This window comes from Solea senegalensis, linkage group LG16, assembly GCF_019176455.1.
Source record: "Solea senegalensis isolate Sse05_10M linkage group LG16, IFAPA_SoseM_1, whole genome shotgun sequence".
In the NCBI taxonomy this organism is placed as follows: Eukaryota; Metazoa; Chordata; class Actinopteri; order Pleuronectiformes; family Soleidae; genus Solea; species Solea senegalensis.
The window spans coordinates 4,945,090-4,963,156 of record NC_058036.1 but is presented as its reverse complement, the minus strand read 5'-3'; the positions used below and the strand labels follow the sequence as shown (position 1 = coordinate 4,963,156).

The 18,067-nt window shown below is 40.2% G+C and overlaps 2 protein-coding genes across 4 annotated transcripts; one reads left to right on the top strand and one right to left on the bottom strand.

Annotated features, from left to right (window-relative positions):
- The first annotated feature begins 102 nt into the window (after positions 1-102).
- Positions 103-18,058, top strand: tdrd9 (tudor domain containing 9). Its single transcript, XM_044048217.1, has 35 exons — positions 103-367; positions 4,136-4,218; positions 4,623-4,690; positions 5,076-5,297; positions 5,790-5,912; positions 6,145-6,225; positions 6,301-6,465; positions 7,075-7,178; positions 7,574-7,693; positions 7,765-7,849; positions 7,928-7,985; positions 8,096-8,200; positions 8,279-8,376; positions 8,479-8,610; positions 8,804-8,966; positions 9,108-9,171; positions 9,456-9,519; positions 9,606-9,650; positions 10,018-10,071; positions 10,327-10,443; positions 11,217-11,324; positions 11,441-11,541; positions 11,648-11,818; positions 12,488-12,596; positions 12,662-12,877; positions 13,319-13,408; positions 13,492-13,749; positions 13,845-14,012; positions 14,098-14,171; positions 14,612-14,721; positions 15,421-15,517; positions 15,622-15,760; positions 16,230-16,348; positions 16,830-16,902; positions 17,305-18,058. The coding sequence occupies exons 1-35, from the start codon at positions 243-245 to the stop codon at positions 17,401-17,403; spliced, it is 4,008 nt and encodes a 1,335-aa protein (XP_043904152.1). The 5' UTR covers positions 103-242; the 3' UTR covers positions 17,404-18,058.
- On the bottom strand, positions 945-3,528 carry rd3l (RD3 like). 3 transcript variants are annotated; one of them, XM_044048221.1, is made up of 4 exons: positions 3,214-3,528; positions 2,257-2,597; positions 1,424-1,693; positions 945-1,104 (listed from the first exon to the last, which is right to left on the bottom strand). In XM_044048221.1, exons 2-4 carry the CDS (start codon positions 2,568-2,570, stop codon positions 1,005-1,007), a joined length of 684 nt encoding a protein of 227 aa, XP_043904156.1. In that variant the 5' UTR covers positions 2,571-2,597; positions 3,214-3,528; the 3' UTR covers positions 945-1,004. The 3 variants fall into 3 exon arrangements, with proteins under 3 accessions (XP_043904156.1, XP_043904158.1, XP_043904157.1); XM_044048223.1 differs by having other exon boundaries at positions 945-1,693; XM_044048222.1 differs by lacking the exon at positions 3,214-3,528 and having other exon boundaries at positions 2,257-2,899.
- Positions 18,059-18,067: the final 9 nt, after the last annotated feature.

Here is an 18,067-nt window from a genome sequence, read left to right as displayed (position 1 = left end):
ATTATGACATATTCTTCTTAAATGTGACTAAAATTATGAAGGCAGTCAATTATTATTATTTTAATTTTTTTCAACCAAATAATTCAAAGACTGTCACTGTTCTGGTTCACCGCCAGGGGGCGAAATGGCGGAGTTCACCTTGGCTGACTGGCACGCGCTTTCAGTGTGAACAAGCTCGACGCTGAATACATGAACACATGCCGACTTTCCAGAAAATTCGACTGGATTGACAACTTCTCAACATGAAGAAAACGTTCACTGCTGACCAGATAGCGAACTGGTTCACTTCGGGGACCACGTTTACAAAAATCAACATCACAGAAAAAGCGGCAGAGAAAAACGTGGATGAGTCGGTGAAAGAGTCCAGGTGAAATGGCTAATCGCCTGCTAGCTTTATCTTAGCTGAGCACGCGCTCATTAGCTTTGCGGGGCTCGTTGCTACCATAAATGCTAAATTTTGAGAAATTAAATTAATTAGCTTTACTCACATGTTTTGACAAAGTGTTTTATGGCAGTACATGATTGTACCATGATTAACACGTTCCTGCTGGTTTGAAAAGCACATTTGTTTCAGCATTAATTAGAAATGAAAATGATGTTTTGGAATAGTTTATGACAAAACGACTAGGGACACAATTTGTGGAAACATCTCATTGCAATATTTGTGAGAGATAATTGCGTTTTGGTTTGTGACATAATTATTCACGTTCAAGTTTAAGTTCACTGTCTATGGAATTATATTTGTGTCAATAATTTGACGAAGCAAACAACACTTTAAGAAGCAAACAACACTTTTTAACGAGCTATTTAATCATACAAAATATTGTATTTTATTGTTTGAAAATACACTTGTTCTTTGAGGTAGCACAAAGAACAAATATATTTTTAAATAATAAAATACAATATTTTATATATATATATATATATATATATATATAATTCCATAACTGCCACAGTGTTACCACATGCTAGATGCTGGAATCCCAGCCTCAAAATATTAACTATTACACATTTGAATATCCTGACATTGTCACAAAAAAGTAAACATAGGAGGAGTTGTTGTTGAATGTCATTCTGTTTGTCGTTCTGATGGTGATTTGCTTGGATGTTTTTAGAAATAGCAGAAATGTAAAAGGCTATTCAGAGCTCATCTCCTAACTCTGATTTAACTAGTACACAATGTCCCACTTAATAAACAAACACAGAAGTCATGAATTTTAACAGGCACGCAAAAAATTCAATTCAATTAACTGTTTAGTTGCAAGCTTGGACTTATCTAAAACTAATACAGATATCCATTTTTCTTCTCAGAAGGAAATAACTGTTCTATCACAGTGTAGTGCTGTATGCTCTTTTAGGTCCAAGAGATATTGGATAGTAATATGAAAGGTCCCAGTCCCTTTTGATTGTGAATGAATTACTGTGCCACGTGGCCCGGTCCACATATCCAGAGATTGTTGGGATCTCTTCCCTCGAGTGATCTCCACAGTTGGCAACAATTGGTGTAACGAACCTCTGCTTCATTTTATAACGACTGGTCCAAGACTCCATTGACCGTAGCTGTTTTTGCTGCACTGAGATATTGTCCTGTTTGCCAGAGGGCATTTGGTTCAGGAAGTCTCTTAGCACCTGCTTAAAGGCCGACGTCAGCTCCCAGGGCCTTATGTTGTTTGTGGCAAGCACCTCGCGAAACCTGTGCAAGAATGCCACAAATATAGTTAAGTGAAAACCTTTTGAAATTATGCGTATTTGTGTCAACACAGTGTCTCTGTCCCAAAATTACAATTGGTAAACTGAATTTTATCCATCACAAGAATGAGATACCTGTGTGCTCTTCCAGCTATTGAGTCGTTTCTATTTTCAAGAACAATGTCATATTCATAATGTCATAAGCCCTACGTTGTGGAAATGGGATAACTAATGTCTTTAATGTTATTCTTTGTTAATGTGTTTCCATAAACACATTTCTATTGAGTGTTACAGGAAATAATCTCACATAACAACTCAAACACATTTTTTTTGTCAGTATAATTATTGCTAACTTAGTGTTAATGAGAGGTAACCCTAGCACATTCACACACTCCTTCGCTTGCCTTTGTGACAGTAACACATAAATGGCTTTGTTGGCAGCTTGCCCTGCCTCTTTTTCCTCTTGGGTCGCCTTTACTTTGCCTGCTGTCAGGCTTTGTGTTGATGCAGTAGCAAGTAGCCAGTGTTGATAGTATACTAATGTGAGGATCAATGTGGCATGTTCACCTGGAAAGGATGGTTGCCGTGTGAACAGGTGGAATCTGGGCACACAGGAATTCCAGTTGGTATAGGTCTGATGTTGGGATCAGGGTGTGTAGCCTAGGATACTTATGAAAACAGTGGAGACCCAGAGAGCTGTTGGCCAGCCTGTGCTCTTGTTCCAGTTCCCTCGCCATTTGCTCACGCTGCTCCACATGCCACAGGAGCTCTCTGATCAACATGCAGCTGGGAACAACAGCTGAGGTCTTGAAAGGTGACGCATCGTTGTGAGTCTGCACTTTTGTCTCGCGCGACCGTTTCATCCAGCTGAACAGGGACATGGCAGTAACTGTAGACAGTGGAGAAAACTGAAAAAGCAAGGAGGGTTTGTTATTCTGGGTCCTGAAGACACTGAAGCATTTGAATATATTGAAATGTGTATATATTGTGACAAACTGAGCAAGGGTAGAAAAGTAAATGAAAGAGAAATGTCAAAATAATGTTTGGGAAAGGCTATAGAGGTCAGTCAAATGGCAAAATCAAGGATTTTGTTGAACTGAAACCCATTCAGCACTGCAACTCACATTTCAGTAACGTTCTCTGTGTGATCAACCTCAGTCCAAAGTGTGTGCGTTTTGTTTGTCAGTTTATCTGTCACAGCACAAGTAAAGCTGACATAAGGTGGAAGGAATTTTATCTCATTGCTTGATTTTATTCAGTTCTTTCATCGTGTTTTTCTGAAACGATGGCTTGAACACAGCTCCTGCCTGTGATCTTCACATGAAACTTCCGAGCTGTTAGGATCGGAGGTCAGCTTCACCTAACAGAAACTGTGAGGTTGCAAGAATTGCTTCTCTGGTTTAGTTTCATTCCTGTTCCAAAAATAATCAGCACTTACACAACTGTCGACCCTCCATTGTGTGCATGTCCCACTTCATCAAACTAACATCCAGCAAATGACTGAAAGGAAATATTCGTACTTACAACTACAAGCACCCCGATGCTTTGATGAAGTGCTTAGAAATTGGACAAAGATGAGTTTGTCACCGTCTTCTGCTGTTTGTCAGTCGGTCCATGTAAACTTCCTTGTCTCAGTTGCTGTTCTTTTTGGTCCTCGGTTTCAGTTGCCATGAAAAGTCCATCACTTTTATGTCAAAAGCAGTGTTTCTACTCTTTTGAAGCAATGTTTCCTCCCTGTGTTGCAGTTATTGTCTCGTCCCTCTGCTGCCTCTTCTGTGTTCACTCCTCCGTGCAGTGTGCAGCTTTATTGTCAGGTCAGCAGCTTTGTAGCTTGCATGATATGTTTGCAGAGTGCAAGAGTTCATGCATGCGCACAGGCAGTGTATGGTGCATTTGAGGTCCTCTGTCAGAGTTTGTGCCGGCTACTCTGATAAAATCCGTCCCCCGCTAAGAGAAAGGGAGAAGCAGTCACAATTGGGTATTGCTCTTCAGGCTACAGTGCTGTGCGTCTGGCCGATTTGACCATAGGGAACGAACATTGATATGAGGCACAGACCCACCGTGAACTAACACTTAAGTAAACTTGTAATTATATAAACTCTGTTATACAATTTACAATTGTGGTTCCCTTTTGATACCGAGTATCATATCGCAATTGCGTTTCCTGTCAAAATAATCACATTTAGATATTTATTCAAAATCGTTCAGCCCTATTAAAGTATGTTAATAAATATCTTATCCCATATGAGCAGGATATAAATTGATTGCTGTTACATTGATTGATGTATCTTTGTATGGGGATGTAGAGAATAATGTTTGCCACACATTTTCTATTAAATCATTATTTATATTGTGCAAAATCACATATTTTTTCCCCTATCTGACAAATGTAGTTCTTACATTATTTCAGTTGGTTAATGGAGCCTCAAACATGACCTTTTTTCAGGCCGTCAGACATTCCTGTTGAGAACTGTCTGAAGAAACTGAACTTGAATGGAGGCAGGTTCCAAAAACCAGAACCTGCAGGAAGTGAGTATTAAACATTCTGTTGGATTCATTGTATATTTAAGGTTCACTGTGTAAGAATTAGTGGCATCTAATGGTGAGACTGCAGAGTGCAACACTCCATTTACCTCTCTCTGCCCCAAGCATGTCGCCCCCTTCATTTGTTTAGGCATTGGGCAAAGTCTCTGCTTTGAAACCCATGGCTGCATAGGAACCCAGTGACAATATGGCAACCTCTGTAAAGCAAGGGTCTTACCTAAAGAACATCAAAAAAACAACTTAACCTATATGGTACACTTATACAATATAGGTTATTTCATTTCTGCCAGTAAACCGTCCTCACAGTTACACACTGGACATTTAAATATTATTAGATAAAGACTACTGAATACATTATTTCTCATGTGTTTTTAATTTTGAATCCTCAGGTACTGCTGCTCCTCCACTCACCAGCTATGAGTACCCCAGCTTACCCATAACCAAACACAGGCAGCAGGTCTGTTTCACCCAACCTTCTCTGCACACTTTTTTTCCTTTTTGGTTGATTAAAAGGTTTTTGCTGAAATTGTCCCGGTGTCCTCAAGGCACTGGTACTTTGAAGCTTTTTGTTGTTTTTTCACGATGCACTTGATGCAGCAGCAGGACCGCATGTAAAATGAAATTCAGTGGGTTAGAAGTTCCTGTTATCTAACGCAGGGGCAAGGTTTATACTTTTAGAGATCATGCTGCTATTTAAGATGCACTTTGTTAATACACATTACGAAACTCCAGACTTAAGGTTAAAACCCATCTGCTCCGCTTTGTCTGTTCCAGAAGCATGTTGCAAATGGCTATATAGTTTCTTTCTTTTTTTTATTAACTCTCTCTGTGCTTACTTCCAGCTGATTTCCTTCATAGAGAACAACTCTGTAGTGATTATTCGAGGAGCCACAGGCAGCGGCAAGACCACTCAGCTGCCACAGTTCATTTTGGACCACTACAATGAGAAAAATGCCCCATGCAACATTGTGGTCACCCAACCACGTAAAATTGGGGCCACCAGTATTGCTCGGTGGGTGGCTGCACAGCGGAAGTGCACTCTGGGTAGTCTGGTGGGATATCAGGTCAGTGTCACATTTAGACAGAGTCTGATATGCATGGATCGTTAAATACAGATAGATCAATGTACATATTTATTTTCTTAATGTATGGGTTTAGCTTGGTATCCTATGTCATGAGGTTAACCCACACATTCGGCTTTGGCAAGTCATAAATGGAAAGCTGTTCATGCTCAGAGGACCGACACAGAATCACAAACAATTTTATTTTGGGTCAACAATATTTTCCCTCAAACCAACTAGTAATAGGCATATTTTTAGTTGGCCGGCATTGAGTTTGGGGCCCAAAGCCATAAGCTTACTGAAGGGAGCCACATGTGAGATGATAATTCTTAAAATCTGGAAGAAAAGCCTGGATTTGCTATTGGATAATAAACAATAGAAGGTTGTGGGGTTGTAACATACTTTAAAAGGAAACATAGATGGTGTAACACTGATTGGATCCATAGTTTCAAAATACAAAGTATATTTAAGTCTGTCTGAATATTTGTATTACAGGTTGGATTAGAGAAGATGGCTACTGAGCACACCCGTCTGATCTATATGACTACAGGAGTGCTGCTACAGAAGCTGGTTTCTGCCAAATGCCTCACAGAGTACTCCCACATCTTCATAGATGAGGTGCATTTTAAATGGACTTGTGCATGTCTGTTATCTCATCTTTAAAATAAATAAAACTACTCCAATCATGAATTTGTGAATAAGATGGACTCTATTTAAGCTGATGACTTTTTTAGCTTTATCCCTTTGTTATGCTCCTGCAGGAACATTGTCTAAACTGTGTTTCCTAACGTGTGATTCTTGACCACCAGGTCCATATTTGGCTGTATAACAATTCTACTTTTTCCCCAAGGTTCATGAGCGCACTAAGGAGATGGATTTTCTCTTACTGGTTTTGAGAAAACTCCTTCATTTCAACTCGCGTTTTGTCAAGGTAAGTGCTAGCTCAAAGTAAACGTTCTTCTATACACTTCAGTTGAACTTTCATCATTCTTTGTGCTTTCTTTAGATCATTCTCATGTCAGCCACCTGTAACTGCAAACAGTTTGCTGATTACTTTGCCACCCCGCTGCGTGGCACAATGAACCCAGCCTATGTGTTTGAAGTGGAGGGAGCACCGTATGCCATTGAGGAGTTTTATCTGGATGACCTTAACCACCTGTTTCCATACAGGGTAATGAGATGCTGATGTTGCTTGATGCTTTTGTATCTATTGCATGGCCAAACTTCTTATATCTATTGGTGCCATTATACAGTTCTAGTACGGCTTGGCTCGACTTCCATTTTTACCTGCACTGGCAAGGTCCCAAGTGAGCTGAGGCGATACTAAAATGTGACGTCAACAGACTGCTGGTCACTGATTGGCAGTGAGAAGTGGAAGAATCATGAGCGCGACGTCACACACAAGAGTCAAATTGAGCAATTCCAAACTGTAGATCCGTTAAAAAGACTTAAAAATACTGATAACATGCGTTTATCTCCATAATTTAGCGATCACAACCCAGTTAAGTGACCGTCAGACGGATTCTGCACTCCGCTCATGCAGGAAGTACTTAACTAATCTAATTAATTAACTGATTCTAATGATTCGGTACATTTCGCTGCTTTAGTTTGTGTGTGGCACATAATAAAAATAACGTCATAGCAGTTTCACGCAACCGTGCTACGACGCCCCCACACACGTTGAAGAAGTAGTATAGTAGTGGAAAACCGAATCGAGTCAAGTAGTGCTAGAACTGTATAATGTAAAAGCACCATATGTATCTATGTCCCTCTCCACCAGGCCTCATCTCTTAACCCAGACGACCCTTCTATCTCTTTTGAGATGTACAATCTTGCCATCAGTCTCATCCAGAGGTTTGACGAATTGGAGGGCAAGGAGTCCAGGTAAAGTCTTAATCCTAATCCGGTCATCTTCCACCGCGCAACACTTTTAAACGTGTCAAGCGACAAGAAAGTGTTTTTAGTCACTGGTCTTTCATGTCTAACACAAGTAGAACGTTCTTGTGTCCTGGACACCATCATGTTTTGTTTTGTCATGGGACGTGATTGATTGTCACCATTCTTGTTGGTCTCTTGTTTGGTTAAGATGACACGCTGATGTTGGTTTGCTACATACAGTTTTATCATCTTATTTAAGTCAATTCAAATTCAAACCACATTAGTATAAATGAGGTTTTGGGGTTTTGGCACACTTAAACAGAAAGCCAGACACACTGTGGTGCCCTGCTCGTGTAGTCATGATGTGAAATGCATTTGTGTGTGTGTGTGTGTGTGAGCAGAGACACTGATCAACAAAGTGGCATGACTTCACCAGAGAAAGGCAGCGTCCTGGTTTTCCTTCCTGGTATAAACGAGATAAGCTACATGCACGAGGCCTTGGCCAAGCTCGGCCACAAAAGGTGAGCCTTTGAGTTAAACTTCATGTCTGTTGCTATTGCCTTTTTATTGTGAATGGACTTCTTTTGTTCAGATTGCAGGTGTATCCTCTCCACTCTAGCGTGACTCTGGAGGAGCAGAATGGTGTGTTTCTGCCCCCTGTACCTGGATACCGGAAGGTAAAATCATTTTCCGACTGTCTTACTTGCATGTGTATTTACCTCCTACTGTACTGAAGATATTTTGTATCTTTACAGATCATCATTTCCACCAACATTGCAGAGAGTTCAGTGACTGTCCCAGATGTCAAATATGGTGATTTGTATTTCTCTCAGAGCTTGGTTTAATTTTTTGTTCTGGTGAGCAAAACATACGGTATTTTCTTGGATGTAATTTTATGTTTGTGCTTTCTTCAATCATCACAGTGATTGATTTTTGCTTGGCGCGCCACCTGGTCTGTGACCCGGATACAAATCATCAGTCTTTGCATCTCACCTGGGCATCAAAAACCAATTGCAACCAGCGAAGAGGTCACAAATGCACAGATTTGATCTGTAAAATGTTTCAGTTGTTTCAAAATGTTGTAACATATTTCTTTTCCCTGGCAGGTCGAGCAGGACGAGTGTCTAAGGGCTACTGTTACCGTCTTATCACCAAAGATTTTTGGAAGCAAAACATCCCAGACTACATGATACCTGACATGCTGGTAAAGGAAATGTTGTTTTTGTTTTGTTGTTTAAGCGATGTTACACTTTTACACCATGTCTTTCACTACTTATCAATGCCACACTGTTTTCTTTCCTCTCAGCTTGCCCCCTTGGCTGCTATCGTGCTGAAAGTGAAGTTGCTGGACATGGGAGATCCCCGATCCCTCCTCTCATGTGCCCTTTCACCTCCTGACCTTGATGACATTGTGAGAACTGTGCTCCAGCTCAAAGAGGTGAGTAAAGTCAAATGAACTTGAAACGAAGGTTGCTTAATGTCAAGCGGTGTTAATGTCAAGCGGTGTTTCCATCACTGACATTGAGCATGAAAACACATTCATAAACATGTTTTTACCGGTTGATGATCTTAAAAAAATGCTATATATTGATATACTGTAAAGCCCATTTCCCTCTTGTTTTTTCCTGTAGATGGGAGCACTGTCTGTGAAAAGTGGTGACACGACAGGGAATGAAGATGGAGAGCTGACTTTCTTGGGTCGGGTGCTGGCCCACTTGCCTGTGGACCTACACCTGGGAAAGATGATCGTCCTGGGCCACGTCTTTGGCTGTCTCGAAGAGTCCCTGATCATAGGTCTGTCTGGCATTTTAAGTACAACTGGAAAACACCTCGCGTATCACGTGTACAGTTGTACAGCTATAGATGTATAAATATGTTGTGACATGGAATGTGCATGTGTGCATTAGACGGTGTTGATTTTTGTGTTCTCTTCAGCTGCATCGTGCTCTCTGAAGAGCTTCTTTGCTATACCGTTCATGCAGCAGCTCGCTGGCCACAGGTGAGTCACATTCAGCGACTGCAATGATTCACAATCTGTGATGCTGTCGGTGTGCTTACTGTTTTTCCATAAAAAATGCCATCTAACACTGAAGTCCAGACTCTTCCATTCACTGTTTTATAGCTAATGACATACCTTGTCGTACACAAGATACTATTTATTTTAAGTGCCGTAATTTGTGTCCATGTACAAAAAAATAGCCCAAATCATTCTTTCAATGGCCATGTAGATGCCTACAAAATATTTCTTTCTTTGTGTGCACTGACTAAATCTTCTAATTCCAGGAGCAAATTGGCCTTCGCCCGTGGCACTAAAAGTGATTCCATAGCTTTTGTCAATGCCTTCAAGGTAATTTGTGTTCAAGTCAACAGGAATTTGTGGTGTTTTTGGCTAAATCAGCAGCGGTTTTCCTGTTGTCTCTCTCGCTCCCTTAGGCATGGCAGTCATCCAAAGCGACGGGAAAACTGAGACACCCAAAGGTGAACAGAACAAAAGACACAGCAGCAGACATTGGTCCATTGATAATTAACTGATAATTATATGTGCAAATGACATTCACTCATCGTCACAAACTAAGACAAATAGAATAAAACATGCCAACAAAAGTATATTTACTTAAATGAACGTTGAAATAAATAGGAAATGATAACCAGCTAGATGTACAAACCAATCTCCTGTTTGCAGGGTATCACTGGGATCAACTTACTGTCTGTAAAACAGTTAAACGCATAATACAATTGCTTTGAATATGATATTCAAACTGTTATCCCTTGAGACGTCATTGTTATCTTTAAATGATTTTTTTTAATACTGGTATTGATGTGATCAAAAACTGTTTCTTTTGAGGACGAGCTGGACTGGGGAAAAGAGAACTTCATTCAGATCAAGCGGATCAAGGAGGTACAGAGACAATTCAGACCAGCAGTGATTAACCGTATCATCATTCTTGCAGTAATTTGTCACCAGAAAAGATCGCATAGTAATTTTATTGAGTGATTGATAGTCTTGCTTATTATGCTATGTCTACAATGCAAATTTTTTTTCCTAACCTGAAACTTCAAGTTTCTCATAAGATCTAAAAGCAAATATTTAGACCATAATTCCAGATTGAGCGGTGTGTGTCTCAGTGTTCTTTAGCACTCACTCTCTTTCCAGGTTGCAGATCTGTACGAGGACCTGAAGAAACGCGTGTCCCAGTTCAACATGCATGTGCCAGACGGCAGTCAGCGATCAGACTACACCAGCGCAAACAGGCAAAAGTTCATTCTTCAGGTTAGACTCATTGCTTCTCTGTACGTGAATGTCATGGTTTTAGCGCAAGGCTCTCTGTAAGTAAACAATTCTTTTTCTGGGGCTGTGAGAATTTATAACGTATGATAAATTATGTTTTATATTTTAATTCCAGTTATTTAATATTAAATTATGGAATAAGACCAGTGAAAGCAAAGCTTCACAGTGAAGAATTCTGGTATTTAATTGAGTACAAAGGCATATTTAAAAGTGTATTTATGGTCATAATTTCATTCCATTTCAACAGGTGCATGACACACAGCAGATCATCGATGCATGAATTGCACACACATCCACTGTGTACGTTTGCCATGTAGTGGAAACTGCAAACACAGCAGTGTATCTACAGCAAATGACTTTTAAATCATCATGAACTAAGAAAAATACATCCATGTGCCAAAATGTACACCTGCAAACCTAAGTGGCTTCAGGAGGAAAGTTCTTCAAAATGATCAAATAAAACCTGAGTTATTTTGCAAGCTCACATTTACAGCTCTAGTCCTACCTCTGGTGATTTTAGACAAATTCAGAATGCTGTACCAACTATGTTAAGCCCTAGTGATGTATGTTGTTCACTGCCTGAAAAATCATAGAATGCCAAAACACTCATGTCCCCAATGAGTGTTTGTAAATGCCTAACAACAACTGTGCGTAATGTTTAAGTATCTCCCACATTATTAGTGCACGCATATTCAGGTGTACAGGTGTTCTCTTAAGCTTCACATTTGTTTTTCAAACACCTGTTTCTGATTTAGGTAGTGATTGCCGGCGCCTACTATCCCAACTACTTCGCATGGGGGGAAATAGATGAAGAAATGTCCTGCAAAGAATTCTATGGCCTCAACCCCAGAACAACAGTGATGGTATCACCCTGCTGTTTGAATGGGTTTTCTGACACTTAAATGTTACATAGCTACTGTGATTGTTCTTATTCTGAGGGATCTCGTGATAGTAACCTTTAATACTGTGCGCTGTCTAGTTGAGGAGCCTCCCTCCATACAGTTTTCTGTACTACAAGCAGCTGCAGTCTCTGTTCCGCCTGTGTGGGCAGGTCAAAACCATCGTCTTTGACAGCTCCAGGTAAATGGTGCAAATCAAAATGGCGCTTTATCGAAAATTCATTTTTAAATTAAAGACCATATATCTAAACACTAATTATTTTCTTTCCTTTCTGTGTGCACTTAAGAGCATATGTGGAGTTCTACGCGACATCTCAAGACTCGGGCGTTCTGCCTGAGGTGTCTCTTGCCCTCCTGCTGGCCCAGCAGAAACCTCGCTTGGAGCTTTCTGTTCACCCCATTGAGCTGATCGAGAAATGTCCAGGCACCAGAGGCTCAACTAACCTGAAATATGCAGGGTACTGTGCTATAGATACTTGTTAATTATATTTTAATAGTTTCTGTGCTATAATTGAACTTTAATTCTCTCTCCTGTAACATTTGAAAAAATGTCTTGACCAGAGAGAAAAACAAAAAAGAAGAGCCCGTTTGTGAGCGCTGAGTGCAACTCTTTGGAAAGTGGAGTTCCTGCACCACAGGCTGTTAGTCAGTGCCCCTGTACTGAGCCTTAATGTAATCTGACTACCTAGCACGATGCATTACTTTCCATAGTAATCACTCAGACTCACAGAAGGCCGGTTTTAGGCAGATACAAGCTCCAGGTGCAGTGACATTACACATTGTTAAATATCCAATGATAATACTTCTCACAGACTAGTCACTGATTATTTTCTCCTGTAACTGACATTTTGGTAATTTCATATTTTTCACTCTGATTGCAAAATGTTCCAAAATGTGTAAACAAGCCTGTATACAATATATATACTTGCATTTTGTATGATAGGTTCAAGGACAATCTTGGAATCTGTTGTCAGAATTAAACTTTCAAGTAAATATTAGCTTGTATTTGCCAGACAACTTAATAAAATATACAATACAGCATAATTACACTTGCGATATCTTGTGTATCTCCGTGTGAGGACATGTGCACATTAATAATCAGTTCTGTGTGTTCTGTTTCCATCCAGAGTGAAAGCAGACTTCCAGAACCAGACTGTCTGCCCAGGAGTGGGATTCAGCACTACTGATGCAGACAAGCTGCCCCCCAACCCCTTGTTTGTGGTCAGCATCACAGAGGTCAGTCCTGTACATTTACAGTCTTTTACGACATACTAAGGAGAAAGATTTTTTTGACTCTGCAGGTGGTGGAGGTGGGACATTTCTGGGGGTTCCAGGCAGATGAAGCCAGCTCAGAGAAGCAGCGCCATCTGACAGCTGAGATAAACAGACGCACACTGGATCCTCTAACGGTGTCACTCTACCCCAACCTGAGGTGTTTGGCTCCGTACTCCGAGAACAACGACCGGAGTCTGTACTATCGTGCCAAGATCCTGCACATCCGTGGCAGTACAGTGGAGGTGAATATCACTCACTCCTTGCAGTTCTTTGATCAAGCTGTTCTGCATCCATTTATTTATTTAACAATGACGGAGCTTCTCCCATATTGCTCATATTCCTTCTGAGTGTGTTTCAGGAAGCATATTTAAAACTATGGGTAGATTTGCAGCCGATGTTGACCCTAACCCTGAGTGAAGTCATTTTAATTCCGTCAAATGTTGAGAAAAATTCTCCTTAATCTAAAAATGCGGAGGGCCAGAGAACAGTATAGTTTAGAACACAAATTCAGAGAAGAGAAGAAGGGTTCCTACTGAAGATGTTTTGTTTCTTTTTTTTACTTCTGCTTCAGCACTGTTTATTGATGTATTGATGATCTCAGCTGTATTACCCTCCTGGTACTCAGTCTGGTAAACCTGGTGAAAACTGATGTACCACATAGTATGATTGCTCTCTCTCCTCAGGTCTTCTTCTTGGACTATGGCAACACAGAGGTGGTTGCCTGCAGCAGCCTCAGAGAGCTCCCATCCGATCTTCTGTCTCCGCCTTTCCTGGTGCCAAATACACACTTACTCCATTCCACTGTTACATTTTTGAGCAAATATTATCCCTCAAACTCTCTGCTAATGCTTCTCAGGCTCGTGAGTTTAAGGTTTGTGGAATGCGTCCTTCACCCCAGTCCATTATCCTGGGGAACCGGTGGAGTAGCCGAGCTCGTGATTTTTTCCAAACGTTGGTGAAAGGCACGTCGCATTTGGTGTCTCTGTACTCCATCCTCCACAACGTCATGCATGTTAAGCTGCTCATCAGCACCAACACAGCAAACACCAGCGTGGTAGACATCCTGGTGAAGGAAGGACATGCTGTGGAGGCCGAAGAGTGCTATGCTTCAAAGGTAAGGAAATTAAAGCGTTTAAGAAAAGGTTCTGTACAAATTATTTGTGTTGTTTTTTTTTTACATTCAATATGTGTTTCTGTGTTTTTTGACAGCAAAGTCATGAGGAGCTGATGTCTCTGTACAAGGACAAGGAAGCAGGCACATACGTCCCCCACATTGTCACCGACTTCTGTAAGAATCGCAACAAAGAGGCTCAGAACCTCATCGATGATCTGCTCACTCACTTCTCCAAGAGCGGCCAACCTGTTTCCAGGACAAAGGCAAGAGACACTGCAGATTCAAGATCAATTTCAGGTTTGTACTAAAAGATTTGGTAAATAAGGAGTTCCTTCTCTGATGCCATAGGTTCCCCTGAGTGGACCAAACAGTCCTCACGAGATAAAGTTTCACAGCTTGAGCCAACACCCCACCACCTACAAGTAAGCTTATGTGCACATTACTAATTAAGTATTTACTAGTTACTTTTGTTCAAAGATGTCAGAATTTGGATCTCTCATGCAACATAAAATTCAACTCTTTCAATTATTTATAGTAAAACTGAATATTAAATGTTTAATGAATGAAATGGACACTAGAATAAACTAACAGAAAACATTATACAGTAATCTTTACACTATTTTACTGTTGCTATGAGACAAGGCACGTATCAAATTGAATACATTATTGTAGATATGATCATTACTAAGTTTGTAATGGTAGAACAGATGCTGACATTGCAATCATTACTTATGCGGTGTTCCCGTCCCCTCATCAAAGAAAGGTGGAAAAAAATTGCCGTTAGTAACACAGTTATTCCCATCACTGATGTCCACCACTGATGCCATGTTACACATGTTTCTCTAAATGTTTTCTCATGCAGGCCTGTGTTGATAGACAAGTACAGCATCAACTCGCAGGCTCTGAATGAAAACCCCCACTACAAACATCAAAGGATGCTGGTGGCTGGGACTGTGTCAGTCAGCTCCACAGGTACCGATGACACAAATCTAACATGAGTATGAACTAGTGGGCAAGTTAAACAGCTTCAAACACTACAACCTCTCCGACTTGCCTCAGTGCTATGTGTTTTACACTTATTTAATTTTTTTAAATACATTTCTAGCTATTTTTACCTGTGTTTTGTAATTTCAGTGTTATTGTATAGCGCTTTGGGAAACTGTGTTGATTTAATATGTGCACGGTGCATGTAATATGTGTAATATGAGAGTAGTTGATGAATGTGGAAAATGAAACCCGGTGTGTTTCCTGTCCAGCACCAAACTGTGAAGTTGACAACTAATGGTGTGTTTGGTACGTTTTGTGCGTTTCCATTAGGAATAGTACCAAAATAACTGGCCCCAACTGTTCCATTTTTCAGAACTCTAATGTTGATATTGTTAATGTAATTGCATTTTTATACAAATTTGATCACATTTTAAATTTTAAGATGTTAAAAATATAACACATTTCTAGCCTGTAGCATTAAGAGGAGCTCATTGGCAGAAATTCAAGTGTATAATCATTCAAATTGTTTAATTTTGTTAGTCTTAGAATAAGTAATTTATTTGAACTTCAGGCAAACAATGTTGCACTAGCTGTTGTGGAGCATTTATTTTCTTTTTTAAAGCATCTTGTTTGAATTTATTTGTGCAGCTAAGTGTGTGTGTGTTATTTTTGGGTGTTTTGTAGGTTCTCACATTATTCTGAGAGATACCTCCCTCATGCCAGACATTCCTGGACTCCCTGCACTCCTTACCATGCTCTTCACTCCAATCATGGAGTTACGGTTAGTTAAAAAAAAGAAAACCTGACTTAACCAATGAACATGTTAAATAAATAAATAAATAAATAAATGAACAACGTAAAGATATTGGGAATATTTGTTTTTAGCATGAATGAGGAGAGGACCTGCTACACTGGTGCCCTCTGTGGGCTCGGCTGGGACAGTCAGACGTGTGAAGCCATCTTACCTGAACACGACATTGAACTCACCTTTGACGTCAAGTTGGACGTCGAGGACGTCACTGAGGTAACGGCCGTCACTAGAGGTGTAGTGTTGTGACGGTGAGCGTAACCAAAGATACATTTTCTTTGTCACTCATAGGCTACATCTTAAGGGCAAGATGTAGTCATGTGTTTCATATTAAACGTCGTTTAGCATGGTATGTACATAAAACTGCACATGCATGCTGCTGGAGCGCAGATGCTCGTGAGCAAAAACAGGAGATTTTAATTTTAAGGTAAAATATAATAAAACATTTCAAAGTTACACTCTAACTTTGAAATGTTTTATTATATTTATTATATATCTACCTTTTTGTTTAACAAATTCTCTACAACAGTACATTGAAGTAGTTATGTGTTTCTTCAATGTACTGGCTCTACAACCATGAAAAGGAAGAGATTGAGCAGTATTTTAATTACAAAATTCTGGAGAATTTTCTTTTCATAGAAACCAAGTGTATCGTACGTCATTTGTGTTTTGTTTTTTTTTATAGGTAAATGCTTTACGAGTGGCCGTCAACCGCCTGGTGTGTGATGGGCCCTGTGGAACTCTGCATCTGGGGCCGGACAGGATCAGCCAGCTGCAGGACGACTGTCGAGAGCATCTCATTAGGTTACACACACTTGCAAAAATCAGGATTCAGCATTCAGACTACTGTCTGTATCTCCTCTTCTCCCCACTTTGAAAGCTGAAGCTAAAATATCTGGCGTACAGACACTGCTCATGAGTCTGGCACAGACTCTAAGCGCTGTGATGCGCCTGCCTGATCATCAGTGGGTAACTCCCAGCTGAACACACATCAGCCCAGTATACAACCTCAATCCTAAGTATCATCTTTAGAAAAAAAAGGGTTTTTTCCCCATAGAATTATCTCTCTCTTTGGCCCATATCCCATCTGCTGACATGGAGGGGAGGGGTTATGGCCTAAACCAGCAGGCAGCCACTAGGGGGCGGTGATGATGCTTTGTTTTGTATTTTAGGGAAAGCTGTCATGTAGTGTATATTTCTTTAATCAGTGTATCGCTTAATGCAGCCATTAGCTCTAACGGTGTTTGTGCATTTGTTAATCATTGTGCTATTGTGTGTCATGTAGACTGTTCACCAAGTCGCCAGCAAGGCAAACAGTCGCTCCAGACTACTATGAGAAAAGCGGGAAATGGGACCAGGTATGTTACCCTGGCAACTTTTTCATCCATCTGCTTGTTTTCAAAGCGGCGCTGCAGCTTTTAAATGAAACCAATGTCCATTATATTCAAGCCATTGTCACATGAGTTCATACAATGTAAGCCACATGACCCTGTGTTTTGTTATTGCTAACGGCTATGCTAGTTAAGTGAGAGGGCAGCAAACTTTAGGTTGAGGAATTAACTCCGGTTCTCTGAAACACGAGCGAAATTGAGAGATTCTGAAATGAATGTTGAAAGAGAACCGTAGGAATGCAGATCTAAAGTTGTCCTGTCGGGAGTTTCGGGGTAAGTCTGATGTGTTTTTCAAAGACGTTACACACGTCTGGGCTTGAAGCACATTTATTTCTGTGTGTTTTTTAAGTTTGTCTACTGGTTCTGCAGGTGGATCCCTCTGTGAAGATGAATATGGAAGAGCCAGGAAGGAAAAAAATGAGCAGTGTTCTCTACCATCTTCATCCCGTCACTCTCCTCAGTGCCTAAAAGAATCAGGCTTGCGTTGAATATTCTCGATGGACCACATAACTGTGTGCAATTTGAGAGTAGTTCACGCGTGTGTAATATGGAAACCTCTATAGAGCATTTAGTTGTTGTTCAGCTCATTGTTTTGTTTCTAAACCTTATTGTTTTCCAATCTTTCCCGCAGCAGCAACTTTGTTCAGGAAAATAGTTGCAAATTTGTCTGAAGTGCTGAACTTGGAGGATAGCAGGCTGGAGACAAAGAAAAGTGGGTTTAAAATTAGGATTTGCTCTCAGGGGTCACCTGCAGTTGGTAAACTGAATCGTTTTGTATATTATGTTGCAGTAATATGACGACCTCCATGTCTCCAGACCAGACACCGTAACAAATGTAAAAGGATTTTATACAAATATGATCATGTTTTATTTTATTTTTTTTTTAAGAAAAACCAACCCCCTCCAAAAAAAGTGAATCTCAAAACAAATCCTACATTTTGTCGCTTTAATATTCCCGCCTATAACAGATTGTATGTGTATTTCAGTTGAATTGAACCTGTGTCTTATATTTAATATTTTATTGTTTTGTATGTTCTTTGCAGCAAAGCTGCTCAATGATTCATTCATGCTGTACGGCTTGTTATAGCATATATATAATTGCCATTAAAAATGGTTGTTTGCAGCAGAGGAG

What these genes read in the sequence shown, in the direction of transcription:
- tdrd9 (XM_044048217.1), top strand. Translation starts at nt 243, where the DNA reads ATGAAGAAAACGTTCACTGCTGACCAGATAGCGAACTGGTTCACTTCG. An exon ending in CTGTACCTGGATACCGGAAG is followed by an intron (nt 7,850 to 7,927) that starts GTAAAATCATTT and finishes GTATCTTTACAG; the next exon opens with ATCATCATTTCCACCAACAT. An exon ending in GGCAAAAGTTCATTCTTCAG is followed by an intron (nt 10,444 to 11,216) that starts GTTAGACTCATT and finishes TTTCTGATTTAG; the next exon opens with GTAGTGATTGCCGGCGCCTA.
- rd3l (XM_044048221.1), bottom strand. Translation starts at nt 2,570, where the DNA reads ATGTCCCTGTTCAGCTGGATGAAACGGTCGCGCGAGACAAAAGTGCAG. An exon ending in ACGGCAACCATCCTTTCCAG is followed by an intron (nt 1,694 to 2,256) that starts GTGAACATGCCA and finishes ATTCTTGCACAG; the next exon opens with GTTTCGCGAGGTGCTTGCCA. An exon ending in GTGGACCGGGCCACGTGGCA is followed by an intron (nt 1,105 to 1,423) that starts CAGTAATTCATT and finishes TCTAAAAACATC; the next exon opens with CAAGCAAATCACCATCAGAA.